We start from the raw sequence: 18,787 nt of genomic DNA, 5'->3' as shown, positions 1-18,787 counted from the left end.
GATTCCACCCTTGGGTGTTTTCAGGGGAATTCTGGCGCTTCCCAACGCGGGGAAAGCAGGGTGGCAGAAAGCGGGGACGCTCCCTCTCGCTGCCAGGGGATGGACGGGGGCCCCCCGAGCCCCCCGGGACCTACGGGGCTCCTCAGGTCGGCGGACAGGACGTGCTTGCCCTCCACGTGCTCCTTGAAGCGGCGCCGCGCCTCCTCCAGCGTCGCCTTGTGCCCGGCCTTGCCCAGCTTGCCCAGCACCAGCCCCCGCAGCAGCGCGTCCAGGTGCCCTAGGGGACAGAAACCACACAAAAATCGGATTTTCTGTGAGCTTTGCCCAGCACCAGCCCCCGCAGCAGCGCGTCCAGGTGCCCTAGGGGACAGAAACCACACAAAAATGGGATTATCTGGGAGACAAAACTCAGCATTGAATCTTTATTTGAGCTATGTGGTAATCCCTGAGGATATCCAGAGAATCCAGGCCTCCAGGGGTGGTTGAATGCCTCTCCCAGCCTCATTTTCCTCCCTTCTTTCCCCCCAAATCCCTGATAATTTATTGACACGCAAGATTCCCAACCCCATAGCTGAATTTCCCAACAGAAATCTTCTCCCAAATCCCTGATGATTCATTAACACACGAGATTCCCAACCCCACAACTGAATTTCCCATCATTTCCCCCCAAACCCCTGATGATTTTCACCAACCCTCAATCTGAATTTCCCAGCATTTCCCACAAACCTCTGATGATTTTTATTCAATCCCAACCTGAATTTCCCATCATTTTTCCCCCCAAACCCCTGATGATTTTCACCGATCCCAACCCGAACTTCCCATCATTTTCCCCCAACCCCTGATGATTTTTATTCAATCCCAACCTGAATTTCTCCCCAAACCCCTGATGATTTTCACCCAACCCCAACCTGAATTTCCCACCATTTCCCCAAACCCCTGATGATTTTTACTCAATCCCAACCTGAATTTCCCATCATTTCCCCCCAAACCCCTGATGATTTTCACCCAACCCCAACCTGAATTTCTCCCCAAACCCCTGATGATTTTTATTCAATCCCAACCTGAATTTCTCCCCAAACCTCTGATGATTTTTATTCAATCCCAACCTGAATTTCCCCCCAAACCCCTGATGATTCTCACCCAACCCCAACCCGAATTTCCCATCATTTTCCCCCAAACCCCTGATGATTCTCACCCAACCCCAACCCGAATTTCCCATCATTTCCCCCCAAACCCCTGATGATTTTCACCCAACCCCAACCTGAATTTCCCCCCATTCCCCCCACCCTGATGATTCTGCCCCAGCCCAGCTCTCGTACCCTCTCCGGGCCGGGGGTCCCAGCCCAGCCTCTCCCCGATGGGCGAGAAGACGTCTCTGACGAACACCTGGATGTCCTCGTAGAAGTCTGTGTGGGACAGCAGCGTGCCCAGGATGCCCAGGTTGCAGCTCAGGTCGCTCCACACCGTGTAGTTGGGCTCGTTCACAAAGGCTTCCATCACCTTCAGCACCTCCACCGTGCTGATGATGCCAGCTCGGGCCTGGCGACGAGGAAAAAAAGAAAAAAAAAAAGAGATTAATCCCCATTTCTAATAGCTCATCCATTAATTTTATTGATTATTCGGAAAATACAGGGATTAATCCCACCTTTTAATGGGATTGCCCCATTCCCAGAGTATTTTGCCCCAATCCCAGAGGATCTTCCCTGTTCCCAGAGGATATTGCCCCATTCCCAGATGATTTTTTCCCCCCATTCCCAGATGGTTTTTCCCCCAATCCCAGCTGATTTTCCCCAATCCCAGCTGATTTCCCCCCATTCCCATAGGATTCCCCCCATTCCCAGCTGATTTCCCCCCATTCCCAGCTGATTTCCCCCCAATCCCAGCTGATTTCCCCCATTCCCAGCTGATTTCCCCCCATTCCCATAGGATTCCCCCCATTCCCAGCTGATTTCCCCCAATCCCAGCTGATTTACTCCAATCCCAGCTGATTTATCGCCCTCCCCATAGGATTTCCCCCCATTCCCATCTGATTTTCCCCATTCCCAGCTGATTTACCCCCATTCCCAGCTGATTCCCCCCATTCCCAGCTGATTTCCCCCCAATCCCAGCTTATTTCCCCCAATCCCAGATGATTTCCTCCATTCCCAGCTGATTTTCCCCCCATTCCCATCTGATTTTCCCCATTCCCAGCTGATTTCCCCCCAATCCCAGCTGATTTACCCCCATTCCCAGCTGATTTACCCCCATCCCCATAGGATTCCCCCCCCATTCCCAGCTGATTTCCCCCATTCCCATAGGATTCCCCCCATTGCCACGGGACTCCCCCCAGTGCCAGGGGCTGACCAGGGAGAAGAGGTCGTTCTGCAGCCCCAGCCTGTCGACGGGCGGCAGGGACAGGTCCCTGATGGCCGGGATCAGGCTCTCCAGCATGGCCGGGCTGTACTGCGTGCGGTAGAACCCCACCGTGCCCAGGTTCAGCTGCAGCACAGACAACAGACAGGGTCAGCGGCCAGGAACCGCACCTTTTACACCTCTCTGTGCCTAAAATAGGGTCTGAGTCTGTGTACATTTAAATAAAATTCGGTTATGCTTGTATATTTAAATAAAATGTCATTTATCGTTGTACGTAATCATATAAAATGTGATTTATACTGATATATAGTTGTGTATGTGTATCTAAAATATGCCCTTCTATCAATTCATATCTATATAAAATATGTATTTGTACTTATACTTACTTATCTAAATTTTATAGGCATTTATCTAAAAAATCTTTGTATCCATATATATTTATCTAAAAGATCGTCATACTGTTATATATTTAAAACATGCCTGTGTATTTACACATATTTATCTAAAATACATCTTCATATTTATCTAAAATACACCTTCATATTTATCTACAATACATCTTCATATTTATCTACAATACATCTTCATATTTATCTACAATACATCTTCATATTTATCTACAATACATCTTCATATTCATCTAAAATACATATGTTTATATATGTGTTTTATATATTGAAAGCATATATAAGAAAACTATATACAGAAAACCAATATATCAAATTATGCATTAATATATATGCATATTTTTATATGCATTTAAAAAATTATAATTTTTAAAAACATAAATATATTGTATATCTTTATATTCATTAAAATAATAAAATGCATAGCCTTATAATATATATAAGAATATATATATATATATATTAAGAATTTTAATATAAATGTATTAGAGTAAGATAATATATTTAATACATGGCATAAAGTATATAATGATTGTAATAATTATAATTATTATAATTATAATGAGACAATAATACCATAACCACAATAACAATAATTGCAATAATAATGATAACAATGACTAAAAAAACCACCACATCTCAACTCAAATCCTGCCTTTAATTTCACTTTTTTTCCCCAGATTTGAATTCTCAAAGAATTCCAGTTGACATTGTAGGAAAATGGGAAAGAAAGGGGAGGAATGGGAACCAAAACTCCACAGGAGCACAGGGAAGAAAAGGAGGTTTTCCAGAGGAAAATCAGAATTCCAAGGGGAAAGGGAAATAAAAGAGGGAGGAGGAAAATGAAATTTTGAGTTCTCACCTTGACCCACTGCTCTGGCTTGGTGTCCTTCAACACCACGGTGAGCTCGGGCTTGTCCATCAAAATCTGCATTTTGGCACAGCTGGGGTCCTCGCTCGTGCAAATACTGATGGGCACCATCCACATGGGGAAATCCTCCCCTGCAACAGAGGGAAAACGGGCGCAAAACACTGAGAAACAGCTCAAAACCAGCCAGGTTCAGCACTGAAAACGAAATTGGAAATAAAAGGCCCAAATCTGGAATGTCTGTTTTCAGAGGTAAAAATCTGAGGGGAAAATGACAGTTTTAATCTGGAGTAAAATGTCAGTTTTATAGAGTTGAAAATATGAGGGAAATCACAGTTTTAGAGCTAAAATCCCCAAAATCTTTAAATCAACTTTCAAGCCAAATATTTTAATTTAGATAAGCATGGAAGGGGAGTGGAATCAGTGCTGGAATCAGTGGTCGTGCCCACCTGAGGTGTTTTAATTTCATTTATTTCAGCAGCACCACAAACCAGCTGCTCCCCAGCCCCTCAGAGGGCCCCGGCCCTAAAATTGACATTTTTGAAGGAATTTTGAGACAAGAAATGCTGCTCTCCATGCCAGGATATGGAAACCACAAGTGGGAAAGGCCCAAACTTGGATTTCCTCACATTTCCCCACCTGGATCCAGGCAGAGCACAGGCCTGGGGCTGTTCCAGCTCCCAAAATTGCTGCTTTTGGATGAAAAACAACAAAAACCCAACAATATCCCTTTAAAACTGGGATGTTTTGTGGTTTTGTGCCCACCCATTCCTGCTCCCTGCTCTCCCCTTACCAGTATATGGTCCACTGGCACAGAATTTCTTCTGGACCAACTTCAACACTTTGTCATCTTCTTGCTGAGGGAAAAAATAAAAAAAAAAAAAAAAAAGAAAAAAATGCGAGAAAATGAGAAAAGGGGATGATTAGTTTAATTTTGGTCCCTGTGTGTCATTGCCCTCTGTTTCATGGAATAATTTGGTTTACCATCCCTAATGCAAGGAAGTCCTCTAAGTCAGGGAATATTGTTAAATTTGATCCAAAATTTAGGCACAATTCCATTTTTACCAGCCTGGACCCAAGGGAATCCTCCAAATCAGGGAATATTGCTGAATTTGATCTGAAATTAAGGCACAATTCCCTTTTTACCTGTTCAGCCTCCACGTAAATGAGTGGAAATCCCATTTGTTTGGTCCACGTGTTCATCACAGCAGCAATGGGTTTGCCACTGGCTTTTTCCAGGCTTTCCCAGAGATCCTCTGCAGGAGAAAAGGATTTGAATCAGGTTTTATGAGTGTTGGGAAAGTTGGGTTCTTACTTCACCTTTTACGCTTTTGGGTTTTGTTGAAATTTAACAGACAACAGGCAAAAATAAAATGGAAATGGTTTAAGCCTCCTCAGGAAGGAGAGAGGGGATAAAGCAGCTTCTTTACTGCTAAAAAACCCCAATCGATACACGTGGTGATACAAAAATTAACATTAAATATTAAAAGAGAACAACATTTCCCTTTAGGTTTTTTATGTATTATGTCAAAAATTGCTGAGCAAACACCACGGATTGGATTTGGCTGATGGAGCTTTGATGTCCTCACTTCCATGTTTGTGCCTGATCCACAAAAATAGAAGGTTTAAAAGCAAAAGTATCAGATTTTGACCTGTTTAATCACAGGATCAATACTGCAGAAGGCTCTCTTGGCAAACCAAAGAATATTTGTAGGATATTTTTCAGTGGTAACTGAAAATATCTTACAAATGTTGGAGATCACCTCAGCCACACACTCCAGGGACAGAAAATCCCCAGGCACGCTGAATCCTTCCCGTGCAGGGCATGAAACTGGGAACAAGCCAGGAACATCCAGGAATTTCAATTATTTCAGGTGCAAAACCAGCAGTTTTGAGTCCCAAAATAACTTGTGTGCCCATCCCAGTGACCCAGTTACCTGTGGCAGCATTCCTCTGCTGGAACTTGGTCAGGTACAGGTTCATTCCTTTCCGGAAATCCTGGGAACACACAAGTGGGGATGTCACAGGGATCTCCCATCCTCCTCCATCCTACTCTGCTTTTATCCCCAGGAAATCAGGCAAGGAATCTTCAAAATCACTAATTCCTTCTTTATTTCTCATTATTATTTTTCCCAGGTGAGTTCAAACAGAGCTCGACGTGGAGAAATTTTCAAAATGCAGAACAACTTCATTTTTTTTTAAATCCCAGTAATTTTAGCTGTAAAAAATGCCCTGAAAATCTCCAGTTCTCATCCCTTTACCTCATCCCCGATGTAGTCGTGCAGCATCCGGATCACAGAGGCTCCCTTGCTGTAGGAAATGGCATCAAATATTTCATCCACCTCGGAGGGATGGCCCACGCTGACCTGTGGGAAGCACCACAACCCCCAGTGAGAACCATCTGGGCTGCCAAAAAATTGCATTTTGCTCGTGGCAAAGTTTTAGAGTTGAAAGTCCGAGTGAAAATGTCAGTTTTAGAGGTGAAAATGTGAGGGAAAATTGTTTTAGAGGTGAAAATCTGAGGGATTCTTCCTCTCCTCTCCCACTGCTGGATTGTTTGAGGGGAATCTGAAAATCCCTCACATATGTCTGGGTCAGGGCTGGTTTGGATGTTAAACATGGTTTAAGTTATGTTTTGGTGCTGGATCAGATAAATTTGGGGATCTCCCTTCAACCCTTGGCTTCCCAAAAGCAGCAAATCTTTTGTTAAATTAAGATTAAGATTATTAAATCCAGGAATAGTGGGCAAGGCACGCTCAGGGAGCGAATCACTCTAAAATGCCCTGCCGGACAAGGTTAATTCCCAAAATCTATTTTAAATAATTTGTAAAGCATTAGAATCCACAGGAATTAGATCTTTAGGAATTATAATTCCTAGGAGTTCCAAGGGAGGTTTTTGGGGCACGGGGAGAGCAGAGCCCACAGAGCGCAGCCCCGGCTCCGGATCCCGCTTTGCCCAGCGACCGCCACAAAATTCCCTTTTCAATCCCAGGGAGAAAGGGGGGAAAAAAGGCTGGAAAAGGAGGGCTGACCTCGATGGGGTGGCTGTTGTCTAAGGCATCGAGCTCCTGGGCCCGCGTGTAGTCAGCAGACACGAACTGGGTCCAGATGTCGTACTCGGGGAAGCAGTGATCCACGCACAGGTACTCGATCCACGAGGCAAAGCCCTCGTTCAGCCACAGGTGGGTCCACCACTCCTGCAGGGCACAGAACCCACAGGGAATCATGAGTTAATTATTTTAACGCAGCGCGCTGCTCTTTAGGGGCACCCAAACTCAAGATTTTGGGCAGGATGTGAAGCAAATTTAAATTTAAAAAGGGTATTTTGGTGGTACCGTAAAGCGCCATTTAAATATTGAATTTTGTTGTCACAGTGTGCTGCTATGGAGGGGCACCCAAACACGCGTTTTGGGCAGGATACGAGGCAAATTTAAATTAAAAAAGGGGATTTTGGAGGTACCATAAACCACCATTTATTAAATTAAAATTTATTAAATTAAATTAAAATATTAAATTAATTATGTTATCACAGCATGCTGCTGCTTAATGGCATCCAAAATCAGACTTTGGGCAGGATAGGAAGTAGATTTAAGTAAAAAACTAAACCTTGAAGGGTTAGCTGCTATATACCACCGTTTAAATATTAAATGAATTATTTTAACACAATGTGCTGCTGTTTAGGGACACGCAAACCCAGATTTTGGGCAGGACAGGAAGCAGATTTAAATAAAAATTAAATTTTGAAGGGTTATCTACCATAAATCACTATTTAAATATTAAATTAATGCTGTTATCACAGTGTGCTGCAGTTTAGGTGCATCCAAACCCAGATTTTGGGCAGGACAGGAGGCAGACTGGAATAAAAGTGGGATTTTGGAGGGTTTAAGTACCATCAACCACCATTTAAATATTAAATTAATTATGTTATAACAGCATGCTGCAGTTTAGGTGTATCCAAACGCAGATTTTGGCCAGGACAGAAAGCAGACTGGAACAAAAAATTAAATTTTGAAGGGTTAGGCATGATAAATCACCATTTAAATATTAAATTAATGATGTTATCACAGCGTGCTGCTGTTTAGGTGCACCCAAACCCAGATTCTGGGCAGGACAGAAAGCAGACTGGAATAAAAAGTGGGATTTTGGAGGGTTTAGGTACCATCAACCACCATTTAAATATTAAATTAATGATGTTATCACAGCGTGCTGCTGTTTAGCTGTACCCAAACCCAGATTCTGGGCAGGACAGGAGGCAGACTGGAATAAAAAGTGGATTTTGGAGGGCTGAGGTACCATAAATCAGTATTTAAATATTAAATTAATGATGTTATCACAGCGTGCTGCTGTTTAGGTGTACCCAAACCCAGATTCTGGGCAGGACAGGAGGCAGACTGGAATAAAAAGTGGATTTTGGAGGGCTGAGGTACCATGGTGACGAGGTTCCCAAACCACTGGTGAGCCAGTTCGTGTCCCACCACCAGAGCCACCCACTGGCGGGACGAGGAGCAGGAATTCTTGGGGTCGATGAGCAGGGCAGTCTCCCTGTGGGCGAGAGAAAACAGAGCTCAGCAGGGACGGGACAACCCCGGGGCACCAGAAACCACAACCCAAAGGAGGTGAAATTACCTAAGGGAGGAAAAAAAACCCCCCCGAAAACCAACCCACAATTTATCTCAGTGTAGCCATGACATTGTCAGGGTGAGTTCCACAGCTGCCGCAGTGCTTTGGAGCAGGAATTGTTTTATGGCATGCAAGAAGTGGAAGGAAAAAAAAAAAAACAAAAAAAAAAAACAGGCAGAAGGAGGAAAATTTAGTTTTTATTTATCAAAATGCTCCCCTAGGTAATTTTTGGAAGCTCAGCTCCCTCTGTGCTCAGATCTTGTTCCCCTTAGTGATCCCAAAGGAATTCCAGCTGTTCCAAGAGGTGCCAACAGCAATTTCTCCTCTGTGGCACCTCCAGCCCTGCTCAGGGACCTCTGGAATGCTGAAATTCCAGGGAAAAACCTCCCAAAAAACCTTCCCAGGATGGGGCCTGCAGGTGCCCAAATGGGGCAGAGCAAACTCGGCACCAAGGGGCAAAAATTCACAGCTCCAGCCCAAAAATTCTCCTCATCCAGGATAAATATATTAAATTGTTTTCCCCACAAGGAATAAAATATCGGATTTCATCAGAATTGCAATAAGCAGGGGAAAAAATTAAAACCTGGGCTTGAATTTGTTTTGGATTTTTTAAGGCCAAATTCAAACTGAGCAGAAGAAATCCCAAATTATTTCAGGGTTTAAAGTCCAAAGCTTACAAGTTGGTCAAAATTCAGGGAAATCCTCCTGACCACCAGCACAGAAAATGAATTAATATCAAGCAAAAGTGCAAAAGCTTGATCAGAAGAAGGAAAAAAAATCAAACTGCAAAGGAAGGCGAGTTAATATTTTTGATTTTCCCACTTCCACACCTTTACTCTGTGGCTGCCAAATTTACCTACGAGGCAAAATAAACTCTCCCAACTGTGTCAGGAGATTTTATGGGAGAAAAAAGGGGCCAAGAAGGTTCTTACAATTTAAAACCCTCAGCCAGTGGCTGAATTTTGCCTTCCCAAGCTGTAACACCACCGCCAAAATCATCCAAACCAAACTAAAAATTGCAAGGATTGGTTCTGTCTGATTTGGGATGACACCCAGCAATTAGAGCTGCCTCAAATGAATCCAATTAACTCCAAGAATTAATGAACAGAGAGGGGGAAAGACAGTATTTTAACATCATACCTATAAGTAACAAGGCCCCAGTTCTCCATGGCACCTTTATAAAATAAATACAAAGGTTTATTGATATTGATCCACACCTCTTCCTAAAGGTTTTTTAATTAAAAAAAAAAAATCAAATAAAATACAATTTCAGCAATAAAGTGAGTTACTTTACCAGCAGCAAAGTCTGCAATAGCTATGAGATCAATTTTAGGAAGAGGGTAAGGAACATTGAAGTAGTCCTTATAAAAAGGCAGAGTTTTAGCAGCAACCTGTAAGAAACGAGAGGAGAAATGTTCTGTTAACCTGGAACTGGGCAACACTTGGGAAATTGCGACTGAAACTGAGGAATTAGGATTGAAACTAGGGAATTATGGTTGAAACTAGGAAATTATGACTGAAAATAGGAAATTACCATTGAAACTATAAATTTATGACTGAAACAAAGAAATTACAACTGAAAGTAAGAAATTGTGACTGCAGTTAAGAAATTAGGATTGAAAAACTAAGGAATTATGACTGAAACTAAGAAATACGGCTAAAATTAGGAAATTACGAATGAAACTAAGAAATTATGACTGAAACTAGGAAAAGAAACCCCAAAACTCCCAGATTTCCGTGAATGACCAGACCCCAAACCCCTAAACCCGACTCGGATTTACCTCCAGAGCGAACTTGCCCTTCTGGGCAAAAACGCCCCAAAAACCAGGAATACAACCAACAAAAAACTCCAAGAAAACCCAGAAAAAAAACCCCAAAACTTGCTGATTTCATAGAGTGACCAGACCCCAAACCCATCTCAGATTTACCTCCAGGGCCAACTTGCCCTGCTCGGCCTTGCCCACAGGCGTGTAGACGCGCACCAGGACTCCGCTTACGTCGAGAACCCACCAATAACCACCAAAAAACCCCCAAAAACCCCTCAAACTCAGAGATTTCTGTGTTGTGACTGCACCCCAGACCCGTCCCAGATTTACCTCGAGGGCGAACTTGCCCTGCTCGGCCTTGCCCACAGGCGTGTAGACGCGCACCAGGACTCCGCTTATGTCGAGAACCCACCAAATACCACCAAAAAACCCCCAAAAACCCCCCAAACTCAGAGATTTCTGCGTGTGACTGCATCCCAAAGCCATCCCAGATTTACCTCGAGGGCGAACTTGCCCTGCTCGGCCTTGCCCACGGGCGTGTAGACGCGCACCAGCACGCCGTCCTGCGAGCGCGCCTCCACGAAGTCGTACTCGCCCACCACAAAGGCCACCAGGTACGTGGACATGACCGGCGAGCGCGCGAACTTCACCTCCACCAGGCTCTCGTCGTCGGGGTACGGCCGCCGCTCCACCACGTTCTGACGGACAACACACACAATCTGGGCCTTCGGGGGCTCCAAAACCTCAGTTTTTTTACCCGAGTGTTGCGGGGTTTTTTTTTTATGGCGCAAAGAGGTTCAGAAAAGGAAAAAGAACCCCAAAAACGGAATTTCTAAATGGGATTTCTTGATGGATTTCAGATCATCCTGCTGCTGCTGTCTTTATCACCACTAAAACAAGTTAAATCTCAAAACCATTTGGGGAGTTGCTCCAAAATAACTCCTAAATTACCATTATGAGCAACTTTCCAGCTCCAGGACTGGAAGTATTGGGGATAAAACCCCTCAGGTGCATCATGCCTACTCCAAAGTGGGGATTCCCAACATGCTGCAGAAACCATTCCCTCCTTGGGGTTAAAATTCAAGGGATTTGGTGTTTTCAAGCAGTTCTCTCGTGGCTGAAGTGCCCCATCCCAGCAGCAGGTGTGATTTTATTATTATTAAGCATTCATAAATAATATTAATTATAATGTAGTTACAGTGTAATTATAAATATTACAATATTTATATTGTATACAAGTATAATTATTACATATAATATACAATGATTACATAGCATATATAATTTTCCTATTATATTTCTATTGATAATATTAGCATATTATTGATACTATAATAAATTTTAGTTCATATTTCAGTTATATCCCATTAGCAAATAAAGAGCATCAATCCAATCCCAGCAAGGCACCCCTCTAAATCCAGACCCAAAAACCTTGTGCAGGGCCAGGCCACGCTTTATTTATTTATAAATGAATTTATTTATAAATAAATAAACCCTATTTTAAAACCAATTCCTCTCCAGCAAGATCACCTAAAAACACGTGCAGGCAGCAAATCAAAAATGCTCATTTGTGTTTGTTTGTGTTTATTCTGTTTCCACATTTTGTTCCAGCTCTGGACAGAAACCCAAACAGGAAAACTCACAAAGGATTGTTTTTCCCAGTTCCTCTTAATCAAGCAGCATGTGAAATTAATTTTAATTTTGTTTTTTTAAATTAATTTTAATTTTGTGTTTCTCTCCCCATTTATTGCAGATTTTATTCCCAGCTGTTATCAAGGCAAAATTTTAATTATCAATGGCATATTTAATTGAAATATTTAGGAACTTACCATATTTGACAAAGCTACTCTGTCTTTGGGAACCACCAAAGAAATATCAAACGTTGCTTTGATTGCAGGCTCATCCCAGCAGGGGAAAGCCCTGCGAGCATCAGTGGCCTGGAATAAAGAGAATTAAACAAATAAATCACAGCACATTGTGGTAAAAACCACAGAAATTCAATTTATTTCCAGCAAAAAAAGGGAGAATCATGGCTTGGTCTCCTCACTGCACTCCTGACCTCTGAATTAGGTTTTTATTCTTCTTTCACTCCTGATTTAAAATAAAAATTTGTCCAAATTGAGCAGAGGCACGGCAGGAGGGGAAGCACTGAGGGCACCCAGGCGTGCACAAACCACCCCAAATTTGTCCAGAAGAGCCCCAAAAATGCTCTGTTTGTGCTGGGGAGTGCCCTGGGCAGCACCAGCCCAGCCCTGAGCTCACTGAAAGGAGGGGAAAAATAATGGAAATTTCTGATATCCATCCAGAGGGGATGGGTGAAGGTGAGAAAATGTGTCTTTGCCTTTTGATTTACCCTTTGTTGCAAGGATGAATCCTGGTAAGAAATGTAAATGAAAATGAAAAGAAAAAGAAAATAAAAATTAAAACAAAAATAAAATTAACATTAAATTAAAACTAAAATTACAATTAATTTAAAATAAAATTAAAAATAAAATAAAAATAAAAATGAAAAGAAAAATAAATTTTAATTAGAATTTTTAAATAAAATAAAAATGAAAATATAAATTAAAATTAAAATAAAAAAGAAAATACAAATGAAAATAAAAATGAAAATATAAATAAAATAAAAATGAAAATATAAATAAAATTAAAATAAAAATAAAAATGAAAATTTTATAAAAATAAAAATAAAAATAAAAATAAAAATAAAAATAAAAATAAAAATAAAAATAAAAATAAAAATAAAAATAAAAATAAAATAAAAATCCTGCAGAGAGGCTTACCTCGAACTGGGTGACGGCGGCGTAGCGCGTGTCCCCGCTGGGTGTGCTGTACTTACTCCGGTAAAACCCTTTCATTTTGTCATTCAGCTCCCCTACAAAGTCTATCTTGAGTGTCCCTGTCCCTGCAACACAAGCACACAGACCTGGCCTGGGCAGGTGGCACAAAGCTTTGCTGCGGGGCTGTTCCCTAAATAAAACAAACCCACAATTCCCCACAGGGTTCTTGGATTTTTTTGAACAGAGCAGCGACCAAGAGGGACCTCAAAAGTTCCGTCTTCCAATGAAACTTGGAGGAAAGTCTGCAAACTCCGGGATTTAAGGAATTGCGGCAAATCAATTATGGATTTCAGCGCAAACCAGCCAAAATCTGCAATTCCAGGGCAGGTCCAGGGAAGGAGCTGCTGTCCAAAGCCCCAGCAGGCAGGGAGGGCTCTTACCTTTCTGCAGGGTGCTGGGGAAGGACAGAGTGACCTTTTCATCCTCATTCTGGTAGTTGAACCCTGTGGCGTGAACCTCTGGAAAGGGAAAAAAACAGCACCGGGATCAGAATCGTCCTGGAAAAGGGTTTGGGCTCAAAACTCTGCAAATTCACCCAAAGCAGCGGAGCTCCACAGCTCTGAACTAATTCTGAGTGATTCTGAGTGAGGAACCACAGGAACGGGAATTCTCTCTCGTGGTGGGAATTGCAGGAGTGAAAGTTGGGCTGAAAATCCCCAAACCTGCAGGAGAAACGGGATTTGTGTCCCAGGAATGGTGAAATACAGCCCCAAATTCCCCCCTTGCTGTTAAACACTCCCGTCAGTGCCGCAGGATTCCCATTAATTATCCCAAACAGGATGCTTAGGGTTTATTGACCTAATTTGTGGCTCTCACTATGAAAATCCCATTAATCTCCACAGCAATGGGGAGGGGGGGGTTTGCTTGGATTTAACCACAGAATAAATGTTGATTTTATTTCAGAAACGCCTTCAGAAGCTGGGCCCTACTTTGGGGTTCCTGCCCTGCTCAGGCAGAGGATCCCAAAGGCACCCAAAAATGAGGGAATTTGGTATTTACACAGAGGATCCCAAAGGCACCCAAAAATGAGGGAATTTGGTATTTACACAGAGATCCCAAAGGCACCCAAAAATGAGGGGATTTGGTATTTAGAGAGCACAGGAACTATCTGGGGATGCAAAAATCCAAACTATGAGGGGTGAGACTGTCCTGGAGCACCTGGGGCTGCTCCTCCCTTCCTAATTCATCACTCCCTCCAGGGGATGGGGATCTGTTCTCATTCAGCCAAATAAATCCGGGACAACCCCACAGAACCCCACTCTGCAATGCTGCTCCCTCCATGCTCAACCTGTGAGAAATTATAATTACTTCAGGACTTTAAACCCGCTCCAGAGCAGCATCTCCAGCTGCCAAAGCCGGCAAGCCCGGACACAACGAGGCACTTTTCATCCCCAGACAAAACCCTGCCGCTCGGCCAAAGCCCTGAATGACAAAGGCCGGGCTGAAATGACAATTTTAGTCACAAAAGGACTCGTTTTGCTGCTCAGGTGTCACTGCAAGTGTTGGGTTTCAGCCCCAGCGCCTTGCCATCACCAAGGCTGGAAGACGAAACACTGAAACATTCAGGGTTTTCCAAATCTCCAAGCAGCTCCTTACAAATCAAACCAACCGGACATGAACCAAAGATTCCAAATTACATTTTCTGGTTTTGGTTTTGTTTTTTTTTTTTGTTTGTTTGGTTTTTTGGGGTTTTTTTGTTTTTTTTTTTTTGTTTGTTTGTTTTTTTGTTTGTTTGGGTTTTTTTGTTTTTTTTTTTTTTTGTTTGCTTGTTTCCTTTTTGAGGTTTTTTTGCTGTTGTTGTTTTTTGTGGTATGTTTTGGGGGTGGTTTTTTTTTGTTGTTGTTTTTTTGGTTGGTTGGTTTGGGGGGGTTTTGTTTGTTTTTTTTTTGTTTTGTTTTGGCGTTTTTTTGTTTTGCTTTTTTTTTTGTTTAAACTCCTTATTCAACGGCAATAATTCAATCCAGAGCAGCAGAAGCGCACAAAACACTGGACAATGCTTTTAGCTGGAGTGGAAGGGAGCTGAGAGTGCAGCAGAGCCTGGCTCGGTTCCTCGGGCTGGGAAACAAAAGCTCCTGGAGGGACCAGCCCAGCTCTGGAGAGTTTGGCACTGCAAGGTTGCAAGTTAATCACTTGCACATTACAGCACAGAAAAAGTTGCAGGAAATAAAAGGGATTTTTTTTTTTTTTTTTTTTTTTTGTCATGGAGAAAAAGAAAATAAGAAATGAGAAAACGAAAACAAAGGGAGGAAGCACCCAGGAGTAAGATGTGTTACCACTTAAATCAATAAAAAATACACAGAATAGAGAGGGGCTGCTGCAGGTTTGAGGGGGTGAAGTGGGAGCTCCTCAAAAGCTCCAGCAGCGTATGGGATAAATCACATTTCCTGCAAAGGGACAATCCCAAATCCTGCTGCACCCTCGGGTGGCTCCAACAGGGCCCAGAGCCCAAGCCAGGACAAAGCTGAGAGCAAACCACGGAAATGTTCAAAATGGAATGCTCTCAGGATGGAATTTTTTCAAGGAGCCCTTCTGTGATGGGGAGAAGTCACAGGTAATTAAGGTTTGGGTTTGATTTTTTTGGTTGGTTTGGTTTTTTGGGTTTTTTGGTTGGTTTGGTTTTGGGGTTTTTTTTTCTGTTGATTCGGTTTGGGTTTAGGGATTTTTTTCGTTGATTTGGTTTGAGTTTTGGGTTTTTTGATTGGTTTCTTTTGTTTTTTGGGGGTTTTTTTTGTTTGTTCTATTTTAACCACCACCCAAATCTCTGGTGTAACATCCAGGCCCATCCCCACCACACAGAGAAGGAAAAAAAACCAAAATTACGAATTCTGCCCTCAAAACCTCCCCAGTTTGAGCACAGCCCGAATGTCCCCGCACTGCTCCTGCTGCACAAACTCCCCAGAGCTGCTGGGATCCCAGGGGAAGCTGCCAGCCCAAACTCCTTCACACCCCCGAGCATGAAACTCCATCCCTCCCCAAAACTGACATTTCTGTGAAACTCCAGCTCATCCTTGCTCCCCCTGAGCCAAGGAATCCATCTGCACACGTGCACACCTCGGCGCTGAAACTCCACTGGGAATGTTAAAAAAAAAAGAGAGAAAAATACAACAGCTCTGGGGAGAAAATAAATATAAAAATATCCAGCCAGTTTGAACCCAGCCATGGAAAAACTCTGGTGTTTTGAGCAGCTTTGTTCCATTACAGCACTGCTGGCACAGAGGGAACCCAGAGCCCTCCCTGACAATCTCAGTTTTGGGCTGAAACTCAGGAATTTCTGCTCCCCAGCGCTCAATCTCTGCTGGTTTTGTTACTCAGTCCTTGCTGCTCCTTTGTGGATTATACAGCAAAAATTCTTCACTTTGACTTTAACGCTGTGGGGATCCTCCCTCAGCTTCCTGTCAAATATTGGGCAATAATCTGCTTTCCCTGCAAATCTGCATTAAAATTCCAAAGTCCTGCCCTCAGCTGTGCCCATCAGCACCAGGGGTACAAGAGCTGCAGCCAAAATCTGCTGGGCAGCCCCAGGGCAGGGGCACTGACAAGATTGGGGGAAAAAACAAATTATTCTGCACAAAAGTCACCAGATCTGCTCCTCAAAAAAGGAACTGGGATCTGTTAAATAAAATCTCTGTCCCACAGCTGCTTTTCAGGCTTGGAAAGGAGATAAATTCCCAATTATTTTTTATTTTTAGCAAGGGTGAGACCAATTCCTCCCTACAGGACGAAGGGGGACAATTCTTTATAACCACCATGAGCTTCTCCCTGTGCACAGTTCCAGGAGCAAGCTCCAGGCTCTGATGAGTGCAGGGCTCATTTTGGGGGGCATTACACAGCCCCCATCCCCAGGCTGAGCACGGGGGGAGCCTCAGGGTCTGCATCAACAGGTGCCAATTCCATGCAATTCTCCTTCCAAAGCCATTCTGCTCCTTGGCACCTTCCCAAATCCCACAGATCCGTTTTTAACCCCGTGGAGCCTGGCTGTGATGATAGCAATTCATTGTTGTTTTATATTTTTTTTTAATTTTCTTTTAAAATTTCTAAATATTTTTAATTTTAAGCTATTTTAATTGCAATTTTAACTATTTACTTTAATTATAAATTTGAGTTATATTTATTTTAATAATTTTAATTGGATTAATTTAAATTTTATTATTTTTATTATTTTCATTCTATTATTTTCATTCTATTATTTTCATTTTATTATTTTCTTTTTTCTTTTCATTTTATTAATTTTAATCTTATTAAATTTAGCATTTTCATTTTACGCTTTCCATTTTATTCATTTTAGTATTTTTAATTTTATTATTTTCCTTTTATTCTTTTCATTCCATTTTAAACACATTAATTTTAACTTTATATTAATTCTATTTTTAACATGAATTACAACCAAGTTACACCTCGAGTGTTTGTGATGCAGCAGTTGGTGAGTGCCAGTGTGTCATTCCCTCTTAATAAGAGGAATAATTTTAATTAATAAGTGCTTAGCAACGCCCTCACGGTGGCAGGGCCAGCCTGCGGTGCCAGGGGACAGCCCCGAGCACTTGGGGACATTTTTCCCATTTTTCCAGCCCTGTGGCCCCGTTCCAGGATCCTGCCCGGCCCTTCCTGAGCTGAGCCCTGCTTTTCCACACACGCCCTCCTCCCAGGGCAGCTTCCTCACGCCCACAAAAATCCTCCCGAATCGAAAAAGAAACCAAACCTGATCAAGTGCAAAGCTGGGTGGGGATGCTGTGCTTGGGGACCCTGGAACTGCAGAGCCTTTTGGGGTGGGGGGACCTCAAACCCCTCCAGTCACCGGCCACCCCTGCCAGGGCAGGGACACCTCCACCGTCCTGCCAGGGATGCAGGGGCAGCCCCAGCTGCTCTGGGCACCCGTGCCAGGCTCTGAGCACCCTCACAGGCAGGAATTCCTTCCCCAGATCCCCTCCTGAGCCCATTTCTGCACCTGTGAAATGGAGCAATGCCACAAGGACCCGGAGAGTGGCACCATGGAATGGTTCGGGTGGGAAGGGACCTCAGATCCCACCCAGTGCCACCCCTGCCAGGGCTGGGACACCTCCCCTGTCCCAGGTGCTCCAGGCACTGTGCCAGGGTCCAACCAACCCCACAGGGAGGAATTCCTTCCCCAGATCCCCTCCTGAGCCCATTTCTGCACCTGTGAAATGGAGCAATGCAACAAGGACCCGGAGAGTGGCACCACGGAATGGTTTGGGTGGGAGGGACCTCAGATCCCACCCAGTGCCACCCCTGGGGAACTCAGCGACTGCAGCTGAGGGCTACACATTTCTCCAGCAGCTCCCAGCCTTTCCCTGAGCTGGTCTCCTCCTCACAATCACCCTTTTCCACACTATCCAACACTCAGAAAATCCTGCTGAATGCCAATTAAGTGTTTTCTGTGCTCTCCAAACCCTTTCCTGTGAGCATTTCCTACTGCAGGCTCTTACTGATGCACTCCCGGTCAATATTTCATTTTGTCAATATTCCCAAACCCACAGGCACAGGTGATGTCCTTAGAAGTTTACACAACATCCAGATATAAAAATAATATCAAAGCAGCCCAGCATCCTCTGCCTGCACCCCTCAGGAGAGGTGGAGGAGACTGAAGGAATTTTTAACCCTAACAAAAATGAAGGAATTCCTTTCCCACAACACAACTGAAGGAATTCCTTTATCACAATTGAAGGAACTCCTTCACCACAACGCCAGTGGCAGCCATGAGAGCCAGCACGGAACCGAGATAAGGAATTCTGTGCTTCCAGGGGCGGGGCTGAGCTTATCAAAGCGTGACATCACTGTGCTATCAGAGCTGCGGGGCAGAAACGAAAGCAGGCAGGGCTCCCACCTTCGTCTCCTTCCGGGGCGTAGGACGCCGTGATGATGTCGATGTCGGCGCAGTTCATCACGATCTGGTTGGTGGCATTCTTCACCTGCAAGACA

At 43.5% G+C, this 18,787-nt stretch overlaps 1 protein-coding gene across 1 annotated transcript in view; it reads right to left on the bottom strand.

Annotated features, from left to right (window-relative positions):
• The window catches only part of NPEPPS (aminopeptidase puromycin sensitive), a 31,870-nt gene that overhangs the window by 5,252 nt on the left and 7,831 nt on the right, over nucleotides 1–18,787 (bottom strand). Inside the window, exons 2-18 of the mRNA XM_058041696.1 lie at nucleotides 18,693–18,777; nucleotides 13,234–13,311; nucleotides 12,797–12,918; nucleotides 11,843–11,950; nucleotides 10,511–10,711; nucleotides 9,542–9,638; nucleotides 9,388–9,421; nucleotides 8,055–8,169; nucleotides 6,660–6,824; nucleotides 5,889–5,993; nucleotides 5,565–5,625; nucleotides 4,774–4,883; nucleotides 4,421–4,484; nucleotides 3,622–3,761; nucleotides 2,344–2,478; nucleotides 1,320–1,539; nucleotides 135–277 (exon numbers count right to left, since the gene is read on the bottom strand). Of these exons, the coding sequence (XP_057897679.1) occupies nucleotides 135–277; nucleotides 1,320–1,539; nucleotides 2,344–2,478; nucleotides 3,622–3,761; nucleotides 4,421–4,484; nucleotides 4,774–4,883; nucleotides 5,565–5,625; nucleotides 5,889–5,993; nucleotides 6,660–6,824; nucleotides 8,055–8,169; nucleotides 9,388–9,421; nucleotides 9,542–9,638; nucleotides 10,511–10,711; nucleotides 11,843–11,950; nucleotides 12,797–12,918; nucleotides 13,234–13,311; nucleotides 18,693–18,777 (1,983 nt within the window). The remainder of the gene's footprint in view (nucleotides 1–134; nucleotides 278–1,319; nucleotides 1,540–2,343; nucleotides 2,479–3,621; nucleotides 3,762–4,420; nucleotides 4,485–4,773; nucleotides 4,884–5,564; nucleotides 5,626–5,888; nucleotides 5,994–6,659; nucleotides 6,825–8,054; nucleotides 8,170–9,387; nucleotides 9,422–9,541; nucleotides 9,639–10,510; nucleotides 10,712–11,842; nucleotides 11,951–12,796; nucleotides 12,919–13,233; nucleotides 13,312–18,692; nucleotides 18,778–18,787) is intronic.

The sequence above is a fragment of the Melospiza georgiana genome, chromosome 28 (genome assembly GCF_028018845.1).
Source record: "Melospiza georgiana isolate bMelGeo1 chromosome 28, bMelGeo1.pri, whole genome shotgun sequence".
In the NCBI taxonomy this organism is placed as follows: Eukaryota; Metazoa; Chordata; class Aves; order Passeriformes; family Passerellidae; genus Melospiza; species Melospiza georgiana.
This window is presented reverse-complemented; position numbering and strand designations above follow the sequence as displayed.